Raw genomic sequence first — 12,256 nt, forward strand, 5'->3', positions numbered from 1 at the left:
ATACATTTGTAGTTTTTCCCTTTACATTCTACATCCCTTTCTTAAGGTAAAAGTCCTGAAAAATACTATCATTCAGAAAGCTTCCTTTCCCCTGAAATTAGTTATTAACACCACAGTCTTGAACAATCAATACTCTAGGGTGCTTCCTGAGCTCTGGCTACATGGATATCATTTTTGCTTCCTAAAACTGTGAATTTGCTTTGTAAAATCTTCCAAAAGGCCAGCCAAGGAAAGAATAAGGTACTTCTTTCCCCAATAAAATAGTTCTTCACAGTTTCTGCTTCAGAAAATAATGGATTTCTAGGCCCAAGACAATATGAAGAATGACCTTTCAGCAAATCCTATACCTTGGCCTACATTTTAAATGTCTCTGAAATACTGATTCATTATTTATTCAACATATATGTCCTAAGGATTTACTCTCTGTCAGGCAGCATGTTAGATACTGGGAATACACACAGTTCACTACAGGAGGGAAAGAGGAGGTGGGAAAAACTCAAACACATAAATAGTTCCCGTACAGAATAAACATTTCTAATAATAAAAGCACATATATTTTCTAGTGGAGGGACAAAGGAAAATAGTAATAATTCTATCCTGAGAATAAAGGATACTCTCAGAAGAAACATTGCTAAAGTAAATCTTGAAAGATAAATAGGAGTTTGTTAACTGTACAAGGTGAAGAAAGGCATTCCAGGTAAAAGGAATACTATATATAAATGCAAAAATAATGGCATCTCAGAAAACTCTTAAATATACCTGTGTGGGTGTGTGTGTGTGTGGGAGAGAGAGAGAGAGAGAGAGAGAGAGAGAGAGAGAGAGAGAGAGAGAGAGAGGAAGAGGAGAGGGGAGAGAAAGTGGTAAGACTAAAGGGTTTGTTTGGCAGAGACCAGATCATATTACCAGTTAGTCTAACCTCTTTCAAACATTAAGCAGTGGTTCTCAACCTTCCTAATGCTGCAACCCTTTAATACAGTTCCTCATGTTGTGGTGACCCCCAACCATAAAATTGTTTTCGTTGCTACTTCATAACTGTAATTTTGCTACTGTTATGAATCGTAATGTAAATACTGATATGCTATATGTGTTTTCCGATGGTAGTGACCCACAGGTTGAGAACCGCTGCATTAGAGAGAAGGAAAGAAGGGTAGCTCTGGAGTTTCAAGGGGTGGTAGAGCAAAGAGTGCAAAGGCCTACCCGAAGCTGTAGCAGCTACTCCTGCATATGGAAAGGCACAGAACTTAATAAATATCAACCAATTTCTTTAATTAAATAGATTCTTTATATCCCATATTACTTTTTTTCTTATAGATAATATTATAAAACTAGAGGCCCAGTGCACGAATTCATGCATGGGTGGGGTCCCTCAGCCTGGCCAGCAATCGAGGCCTATTAGGGTCCGGCCAGCAGGGGGCAGGGGACAGGGACCATGGGAGGTTGGCTAGACAGGAGGAGGGACCATGGGAGGTTGGCTGGCTGGCCCCCTGATTGGGACTGATGGGGGGGCCGGCCAGGCTGGGGGGGAAGGGAGGGTCACGGGAGGTTGGTTGTGGGAGTGCACTGACCACCAGGGGGCAGTTCCTGCATTGAGCATCTGCCCCCTGGTGATCAGTGTGCATCACAGCGACTGGTTGACCGGCCGTTCCGGTCATTCGGTTGTAACAGTCACTTAGGCTTTTATATATATAGATTATGAGCTTCTTTACGAAATAACATGAAATTTTTATTATATAGCTTCCTAGTTCAGGTTTTTGTGGGATTTTTCTACTTCAGATTGACCTTCAGTTTACTAAACTGCTTTGAAGAGCAATTTTGCATTAGAGAAAACTGCCCTGATTGGCATTTCACTGTCATCCCAGAGTGCTTGAAAGACCAAGGAATCAAGGTCAGCTCTATGCACAGGGTTAGTGTCAAGCCCTCACCCTCTTACCCGATAACAGGCAATTCCCAGTCCCAGCCAGGTAAGGCATGAAGGTGATCTCTTACAGGCTTGCAGGTAGGTTTTCTTTGCCTTTTCATACTGTAGAAAGAAAGCACCCCTAAACTATTGTTCTTTTAGAAGCATCAAACACTGCGTGGCTATGATAATTACGGTGCTTCTGCAGTTGATCTCCAGACCAATCTAATTCCAATGAAGTTATATGTTTTTCTTAAAACTTAATTGGGAGGGGGAAGTTTTAGGTTCACAGCAAAATTGAAAGATCAGAGATTCCCCATATATATGATCTAGTGGAGGGACAAAGGATAATTGGCCATCTAAATCCTGTGTGGTGGCCCAATATATGAACCAGTTAAAAGTAAAACTAGTTTTACTTTAGCCTCCCCCACTACCAACATCCCCCAGCAGACTGGTACATTTGTTACAACTGACAAACCTACATTGACACTTCATCATCACCCAAAGTCCATACTTCACCTTAGGGTTCACCCTTGGTGGTGTACATTCTATGGGTTTGAACAAATGTGTAATGACATATGTATATCCCTCATTAGAGTATTTTTTCTGCCCTAAACATCTCCGTGCTCCACCTCTTCATCACTCCCCTTCCCCAACTCCTGGAAACCACTGATCTCTTTACTCTCGCTATAGGTTTGCCCTTTTCAGAATGTCATACAGTTAGAATCATGTAGTATGTAGACTTCTCAGATTGGTTCCTTTCACTTAGTAATATGCATTTAAGGTTCCTTTGTATTTTTTCATGGCTGGATAGCTTATTTCCTTTTAGCGCTAAGTAGTATTCCATCGTCTGGATGTACCATAGATTATTTATCTATTCACCTACTGAAGGATGTCTTCTGTTGCTTCCAAGTTTTTCCCATTATGAATCAAGCTACCATAAACACCTTTTTGCAGATTTTGTGTGGATATAAGTTCTCAATTTTTGGGGGGTAAATATTTAGGAGAACAATCGTTGCATGGTATGGTAAGAATATTCTTAGTTTTGTAAAATATCACCTAATTGTCATCCAAAGTGGCTGTACCATTTTGCATTCCCACCAGCAACAAATCAGAGTTCCTGTTGCTCTACATTCTTGTCAGTGTTTGATGTTGTCGGTGTTCTAGATTTTGGCCAGATTTGGGTGTGTAGTGGTATTTCATCTTTTTAATTTGCATTTCCCTGATGACATATTATGTGGAGCATCTTTTCATATGCTTATTTGTCATCTACATATCTTCTTTGGTGAGGTATCTTTAAGATCTTTCACCCATTTTTAAATCAGGTTATTTTCTTATCATTGAGTTTTAAGACTTCTTTGTATATTTTAGATAACAGTCCTTTATCAAATATGTCTTTTGCAGATATTTTTCTCCCAGTTTGTGGTTTGTCCTCTCATTCTCTTCATATTGTCTTTTGCAGAGCTTAAGTTTTTCATTTCAATGAAGTCTAACTTAAAATGTTTCTTTCATGGATCATGCCCTTGGTGTTGTACCTAAAAAGTCAGAACTATTCCCAATGTCATATAGGTTTTCTTCTATATTATCTTCTAGGAGTTTTATAGTTTTGCATTTTACATTTATTCTATGATTCATTTTGAGTTAATTTTGAAGGTATCAGGTCTTGTGTCTAGACTTATTTTTTTGCATATGGGTATCCAGTTGTTCTACCACCATTTGTTGAAAAGATTTTCTTTGCTCAATTGTATTGCCTTTGTTCCTTTGTCAAAGATCAGTTGACTATATTTATGTGAGTCTATTTCCAGGCTCTCTCTTCTGTTCCATTGATCTGTTTGCCTATTCTTTCACTTTTACCACCCTGTCTTGATTATTGTTCTAGTTTATAGTGTGTCTTGTAGTCAGGTAGGGGGTCTGTCCTCTACCTTTGTTCTTCTATTTCAATGTAGTACTGGCTATTCTGGGCTTGGATTGTATTTTATGTCTATTTTCAGGGAAATATTACAAGAAGACTGGTGAGAGGAGAAGGAAAGACTAAATTAAAGGGCAAACTATGCTGTGAAAGCAGTTCCAAAAACATTTATAGTCTCTTTGGAACTGCTGTGAAAGCAGTTCCAAAAACATTTATAGTCTCTTTAAGAGTGAGGCAAGGAGTTACACAGAAAATTCGGGGTGATCACAGTGATTACCAGAATTCCACCTAGACTTTATGGATTACCTCTTTTTGCTTAAAAGTGACATCATGTGGTAGGATGATAGACACAGAATCCCTGAACTAAGGATTTTACTTGATAGAGCCTCATTATTCTGAGAGTCTGCTCCCTTATTATAAAACGTCTTAGAAGCTTTCGGCAGTACAGGAGACATTTAGAAAAACTAAAAAAAAAAAAAAAAAGTAGTAGGCCCCAAAGGACCACTTTTTGTTCTGTATCTTCAGTGTGAGAGATGGAACTATAGCTGAGCCTCAGCAAATAGCCTATGAACTCCTTGCCTAGTGACTGCATAAGTCAGCAGGTCTGTGAAGATGCAGCTTGCAATGACATCAGAAAGTTTTCTATTATTTACTTCACTGTAATTTTTCCCTTTTAAACCTATGTGAGCTTTCCTACTTAAATTATAAGGCATTGTAACTTCTTGTTGCTGTTGTTTAATTTTAAATATAAAGAAAACTAGGTATTTGGGGGGTGGGAGTGGGGTCAGGGGGACGATGGAATAAAGTAAAAACAAAAGCACAGAATCAAAAGGCCTTTGGGAGAATGTTGATAATTGTTAAAATGGGATGATGAGTCATGTTGGTTCATTCTACTAATCTTTTTACTTTGTGTGTATTTGAGATTTTCCATAAAAGAACGTTTCTTTTAGAAAGCTTTGGGTATTTCCTAAAATATGGATAGGAATTACTAAAGAGTCAAGTCAGAGTACCCTGTGAAACGGGGTTAGCCTTAGCTGAATTAAATATAATCCTTTGTGTTGAGGAGAAAGTTTGGAGGATTTATTTTAAAGCCCATAACACTTTCCATTAGTTAAAGCAAGATGAGAATATTTACACTACTGCTAACAAAGAAAAATAGCTAAAATAAAATTTATTGAGTTTTTTCATCTTTATTGTTGAAAGTATTACATAGGTCCTCCCCCACACCCCCAATTAACCCCTTCCAGCCCGCAAATTTATTGAGTTCTTAATAACTTTAGTGTCGTAATGGTTAAAACCACAGACTAGTATGAGACTGCCTTGTTTAAATCCTGTTCCTATTAATTGCTGGTTATCTGATGTTGGGCAAGCCACTTTACCTTTCGATGTAAAAGCGCCACCATCATGTTACTATTTTTAGTCCACAGGGATGTTAACACTTGACTAGTCAGGTCCCAGACCATGACCCGATTTACATGGTTACTCCCCTTCCTCTATCCCTCACCTCTTTCTCTTCCAGATAGATGTGCCCCAGTCGCAGGAAGATGAAGTGCATCTCAGAAGCATCCACTACAAAACTAATGGTTCTCTCATAGCATGCCTTGGCCTCAGCATGATCTCCTCTCAGAAAATAGAGATGGCCCTTTAGACCCCAGACGTTAGGGTTCTGAAAGAGGAAAGAACAAGTCGTACATGGGATGAGGTGGCATTTAAAAGTACATTAATGAGCTTTGTCTAACATTTAAATGTAGGTTACATCTGTTTTCTTTTTCTAGCACAGTTAGAAAGAGGGCCCCCTTCAGTTGCACTGAAAGAGATTCTTCTAGTCTGCCCTCTCACTTCTTTCTTGCATTCTGCAAAGCTATTTTTGTCTTTGGGGTAAATATTAAGAAAAAAAGTGAAGCATACAATGGTAGGGTTCACAATGAGAAAAACAGAAGTCCAAAAAAACTTGAATAAATAAACTATCTGCGAATGAGCTGTCCTTCCTTATCTTTTCTCTGCCCTTTGCAAAACTCATGAGTGCTTAAGAAAAACAAATGGAAGGAAATAGATGAGTGAACTGACAAATGATGACCCCACCTCTCTCGTGTAACCAGAAATCTACCTGTGATATAGCAACACCACCTCTAAGAAAGCCTGCTGACCCCTTGTCCAAACTAAACTCAAGAGGCTCTAGCAAAAGTTATTACCAGGTAGTCCATCTGGGCTGCTTGTTGAAGGCATTCCTCTACCTTGACAAAGTCCTTCTTGAGAAGGTGTGTCTGAGCCAGCACCAAGTAATACTCACAGCTGGGGCCTCCGTGAGGACATAACAGCTCATGTGCAAGGACTCTGTGCACATACTGCAAAAAATCAGATTATAAGGGACATGTAAATGGCTGCACTATGTCAGTTCCATAGCTCATATGGTCAAAGGTTCTGTTTCTGATAATAAGTAATAAGGAACATATTACAGAATGAAATGATTATCTATTTCAAAAGGTTAGAGGTGAATTATAAACATTCAGCACATCATGGTCCCATTACCAGTTATTCACTTAGTCACAAATGTAGACTTTTTCAAGTGAATAATCACAATATTATACAATGCTAGTCATACTAGATGGGTTTTAACTTGTAATCTGTTATGCAACGGACGAAGACACTTCATTTACATTTATTCATGAGGTAACATTTTCAGGCAGCTGTAATTGTAAGGAAATTTAAAGTGAGGCAAAACCTCCCTTTCTAAAATTCTAGACTTAGGATATTGGAAACAGTGTGTCTGTTTCTGGCACACTCTCAAACATTTGTTATGTTCATAAGTTTTTACTTAGAGCTGTTCTTTATTTTTAGTACTATACAAGGCCTGCAAATTTGACAAAGTCACATTGACTGGCTAAACAGAGGGGGAAACCCTTCTTTTCTCTCCCCTTTGCTCCTATCTCAGTCTAGTAGTTGTACCAGTTAATAATGCGGATTTTGTAATCAAAGACGACACGATAATTTCAAGAGAAACATCAAAAGTGCTTTATTCAAAGTAATATCCATGGCTCGCTACACATTTCCCCCATCTTTAGGTAATTTGTGGATACCGTTCCAATAGAACTTTTCTTGTTTTGACGCAAACCATTCAGTGACCCAATTTTCCACTTCTTCGTACGTTTTGAAGTACTGCTCAGAAAGTGCGTGTGCCATCAATCGGAACAAGTGGTAATCTGAAGGAGCAAGGTCTGGTGGATACAGAGGGTGGGTTAATACTTCCCTGGAAAGATCTTTTAATGTGTTTTTAACCGGTTTTGAAGTGTGTGATGGTGCATTATCATGAAGCAAAATTACTTTGCCGTGTCTTCTGGCACATTCTGGTCGTTTCATGATCAAAGCGTGGTTCAAATTGATTACAGTGGGGCCTTGACTTACGAGTTTAATTCGTTCCGAGACCGAGCTCGTTAAGGAGCTCGTTAACTCAAATTACTCTATCAACTCAATGCAAAAAATCGGCGAGAGACAGCTGGTATCTCAAAAAACTCGTTAGTCGGGACACTCGTAAGTCAAGGCCCCACTGTATTTGTTGTCGGCAGCGATCAGTATTAACAGTTTCACCTGGTTTTAGAAGCTCATAATACACCACACCTTCCTGATCCCACCAAACGCAGAGCATTGTCTTTTTTCAGAAGCAATTTGGCCTTTCAGTTGACGTTGATGGTTGACCTGGATCAACCCATGATTTTGTGCATTTGGGATTCTCAAAATGAATCCACTTTTCATTGCCAGTCACAATTCTATGTAAAAGACTTTCTTTCGTGCCGTTGAAGTAACATTTTACTGATTTCGGTTTTCCATTTGTCTTTCATTCAGTTGATGTGGCACCCATTTTCCTTCCTTTAAAATCTTTCCCATTGCTTGTAAACGATCAGAAATTGTTTGTTGAGCAACATTGAAACTTTTTGCAAGTTTGTTTTTGAGTTTGACATGAATCTTCATCCAATAATGTTGTAATTGTTGGTCTTCAAACTTTTTCCGTTGACCTGGACGCTCTTTGTCCTTCACATCAAAATCATCACTTTCAAAGTGTTTAAACCAGTGTTCACAAGTATCTTAAGATGGAGCATGTTAACCATAAGCTTCCCAAAGTATACAATAACTTTTTCTTCAAAATAAAGTAATGAATTAAAACTTCCCGCAAATGCTCTTTTTTTGGCACAACATTCGACATTTTTAAGTGTAAAAATATCTATGGCCCTAACTAGTTTGGCTCAGTAGACAGAGAGTCAGCCTGCAGACTGAAGGGTCCCAGGTTAGATTCCAGTCAAGGGCATGTACCTTGGTTGAGGGCACATCCCCAGTAGGGAGTGTGCAGGAAGCAGCTGATTGATGTTTCTCTTTCATTGATGTTTCTAACTTTCTATCCCTCTCCCTTCCTCTCTAAAAAAATCAATAAAAATATATATTTTTTAAAATCTATGATGTTAACACCTTCAGCAAATTTGACATATGAAGCTTTGAAGCTTGCTGTCAATACAACAAAATAGCATACATATCAAATCGCATATATATCAACATATGTGTACTCCATCTATTAAAAAAATCTGCATTATTAGCTAGTACACCTAGTATAATATAGAAACCTCCACTAGCACTTCTACCATTTTAGGAAGTAATGAGGGGAGGCTCCACCTGCATCCTGGCTCTTTGACATGGGTGGCAGGGAGAAAGCCTGTTTCTCTATTGGGAAAGTTGAGTGTGGCCCACTCCCACTGAGCCAACATTCTTGCCCTTTTTTGAGCTTGCCCATATTCCAGTGGAGCACGCACACTGCAGGATCAGGCCAACTCTTTGGCTCCTGAATCTTGCTCTCACTCTCCCCTACTGCTTGCTTCATGGATCTACTTCTTGTTTCCCATGTGGTAGATAGACCTTTGGGGATGGTCTTCTGTGGGAGGAGGCTGCCGTTCTCTAGCTGTTCCACTGGTGACAGCATGGGTAAGTCAAATCTGGAACTAGTCACATCTCCAGCTCAGTTTTTTTGTTTCTTTCTTTGTTAATCCTCACCTGAGGATATTTTTTCCATTGACTTTTAGTGAGAGTGGAAGGGAGGGGAGAGACAGGAAGAGAAACATTGATGAGAGAAAGAAACATTCATGTGAGAGAGACACATTGATTATGGTTGCTTCCTGCACATGCCCCAACCAGGGCAGAGATTGAGCCCTTGATTGGAATAGAACCCTTGACCCTTCAGTCCGAGGGCCAACGCTCTAACCACTGAGCAACCGGCTAGGGCCAGTTCAGTTTTACCAATAAAAATTTTAAATGTTTTCATCCCCCATTTAGCACTGTGTATCTGTTCCAGTTGGTTCAGAACCTGAAAGGGAAAAAGGGTATGCTGAGGTGCCCGTGAACCCCCAACACTCACACAATGAATCCTCATAATAAAGTGAAATCAGTCTACACATGACTCAAGAGTCTGAATTTGCTCTGCTGGTATTCTACAGGGAGCAGTCTTGCAGTGAGGTCTCAAAAGCATATTTGATTTTTGTGTCATACACATTTAAGCCTGCGAAGATCATTATGAATCGAATAGGTAGCTCATTAAAATCTTTCCATTAACTTTCTGTTTTCCAAATATTCTGACCTGTACAGCATTGACCTTCATCAAGAAGCGTATGGTCTCCATGAAGATGGTGGTAGGAATTTGGGAAACACTATCAGGGGTAGGATGCAGAAAAACTGATGAACCCAGACATTTTGATGCTTCTGAAGATACATTAAAAGAACAGATGATTAGATATAAAGGAAAAACGTACGAAGCTCAGACATACTAATGTAGCAGGGAGAGTATTCTAATCTAATATATGAGAGAGGTTATAATCTGGCAAGCAATAGGTTGCTCCATATCGATGGTCTCCAAAGAGGAGATCTCAAAGATTCTTAAGGTTAGTCTACACTGTTTTCAAATGAAGTCACAACCAAATAAAAGGATTTTTAAAGTATTCAGATCTTCCTGAATGTGAAACACAATCTATAAATATCCTAAAAATAAAGAATCATTGTTAGAAAATCACAGGTCTGTAGTTGGCTACTTTTCTGAGCTAAATATAAATCCTTGTTTATTGAAAGTGTTGAATTTCAGAGCCCTAGCCTCATATGAAGGCACTTAGGCAAAATGATAGATAAATAATCAACTTCAAACAAGTTAAAAAGTGCCATTTTGGTAATCATAGGGGTTTTCATTCTTGTCTATATCCCTCTTTCGATTGGAAATCTTTATCCCTAATTACCTCTTTTTAGTGTCTCCTTGGGAAATAAGTTGGATGGATTTGGGTTGACTGCTGGATCCTGAGATGGTACAGGAAAAATTCGTTCTTGTGAATGCGACTGCAGTTTGGAGGATTCTTCAAGAAATCCATCTAGAACTAACAACGGAGCTCCTGATCCTAAATAGATTAAATTTTAATGGGAAAAAAAACAAAACACAATGTCTTGCTACATTGAATGTTAAAAGATTATTACAGAAAATAAAATACAATTAATTTTCAAATCATAAAAAACATTCCTGAAATATTGCATCGACCGACTTGTTTTCCAGACTTGCTATATTTCTGAATAATTTAAAGAGTACAAGCTAAACTGATAGCACATCTTCTGTCACTATAACTCCTAGTTCAATCCTGCTGGTGGCCCAGGTCATAATAATGTCAAACAGATACTTCTTATAAAAGTTACTTATTAGCCCTGACCGGTTTGGCTCAGTGGATAGCGCGTCGGCCTGCGGACTCAAGGGTCCCAGGTTTGATTCCGGTCAAGGGCATGTACCTTGGTTGTAGGTACATCCCCAGTGGGGGGGCGTGCAGGAGGCAGCTGATCGATGTTTCTCTTTCATCTCATCGATGTTTCTGACTCTCTATCCCTCTCCCATCCTCTCTGTAAGAAAATCAATAAAAAAAAAACAACAACAACAACAAAAAAAAACACACAACTTTTTTTTTTTTTAAAGTTACTTATTAAATCCAGATTCTCAAAAATCCAGATGAGCCAGGCCAGTGTGTCTCCGTGATTGAGGGTCACTGGTTCAATTCCAAGTCAGGGCACACACCTGGGTTATGAGCTCAATCCCCAGTGCGGGTAGTGTAGGAGGCAGCCCATCAGTAATGTTTAGCTGTCATTGATGTTTCTATCTCTCTATCCCTCTCCTTCCTCTCTCTCTAAAAATAAATTAAAGAACATATATTTTAAAATCCAGATGAAAAGATTAATATATTTTTAGATATTAAAGTCCCTGAAGAACAGGAATTCTAATAAACTTATCTCAGTGTTTAATAATAAAAAAATAACAATTATAATAATGTAGCTGTATTTGGTCATGACTATATGCCAGGTATTACACTAAAGTCTTTAATGTATAATCTCACTTATTTTTCACAACATTATGAGATATCTTATTTACTATGCTCCTTTAAACCAAGTGAATCACAGAGAAGTTAGTTTCCAAAGCTCTTAAACATGCCTGGCTGCCTCTCAAACAAACACTGTTTGAAGAATACTAGTAAAAAAAAAAAAAAAGCAGCCAGACCAGTGTGGCTAAGTGGTTGAACGTCAACCCAGGAACCATCAGGTCACCGGTTCGATTCCCAGTCAGGGCACATGCCTGGGTTTTAGGCTCGATCCCCAGTGAGGGCATGCAGAAGGCAGCTGATTGATGAAGTTTCTCATCGATGTTTCTATCTCTCTATCCCTCTCCCTTACTCTCTCTCTAAAATAATAAATAAAAACATATTTTAAAAATAAAAAATAAAAAGCAATGCCAGGCAGGAAATGAACAGTGCCGGCTGGCTCCAATTAGAAGAGGTCACTCATCTAGAGCAAAAGAGACGGCTTTGGAAAATAGGCAGAAATTGAATAGCTAGAGAGGGAGAAACGTTCAAGGCTGGGCAAGCCTCTGGCAAAAGCATGGAAGTAATGAGCTCATTTATTTTACTGGATATTGAGGAAATTAAGGAAAAGGCAGGTTGGGGCTACACTTCTGATATTTGACATTTGAATGTTAGGATGTTGTTCATATAGGCAAAAGCAGAGGGTTACAAAGAAGAGTATTGAGCAGAAAATTTAGCTAAACCTAATATTTTATGAAGATTACTCTAACAGTGCAATGTAGCAAGGAGGAAAAAAATGTGGATGGAGACAAAGAGGGTGTTATAACAGTATGGACATTTGGTAGTAGAAAGATGCAAGGAGCATTTCGAAAGAGAACCAGCTGGTCTCAGGAGTTACGCTGATACAGAGATGTGGGAAGCTCCAGCAAGAAAGGAAGAGGACCAGGGATGAGATCATGAACTTGGGTGCCTAATATAGGGATGTAGAATCAACTTAGAAGATGCGGAGTTTACTCGTAGAATAATCCAGCTGCTGGTTTCTGGAGGGATGTCAGTGTTAAGGACAGACATGTGAGCGTTCTCAGTAGTGAAATAGAA

General features: G+C 38.9%; 1 protein-coding gene across 1 annotated transcript in view; it reads right to left on the bottom strand.

Moving 5' to 3' along the window:
- CFAP70 (cilia and flagella associated protein 70) overlaps window positions 1–12,256 on the bottom strand; it is a 103,417-nt gene that overhangs the window by 8,717 nt on the left and 82,444 nt on the right. Inside the window, 5 exon segments of the mRNA XM_036337078.1 lie at window positions 1,931–2,020; window positions 5,311–5,472; window positions 5,999–6,151; window positions 9,421–9,542; window positions 10,067–10,222. Of these exon segments, the coding sequence (XP_036192971.1) occupies window positions 1,931–2,020; window positions 5,311–5,472; window positions 5,999–6,151; window positions 9,421–9,542; window positions 10,067–10,222 (683 nt within the window).

Source organism: Myotis myotis, unplaced genomic scaffold, assembly GCF_014108235.1.
Source record: "Myotis myotis isolate mMyoMyo1 unplaced genomic scaffold, mMyoMyo1.p scaffold_m19_p_15, whole genome shotgun sequence".
Taxonomy (NCBI): domain Eukaryota; kingdom Metazoa; phylum Chordata; class Mammalia; order Chiroptera; family Vespertilionidae; genus Myotis; species Myotis myotis.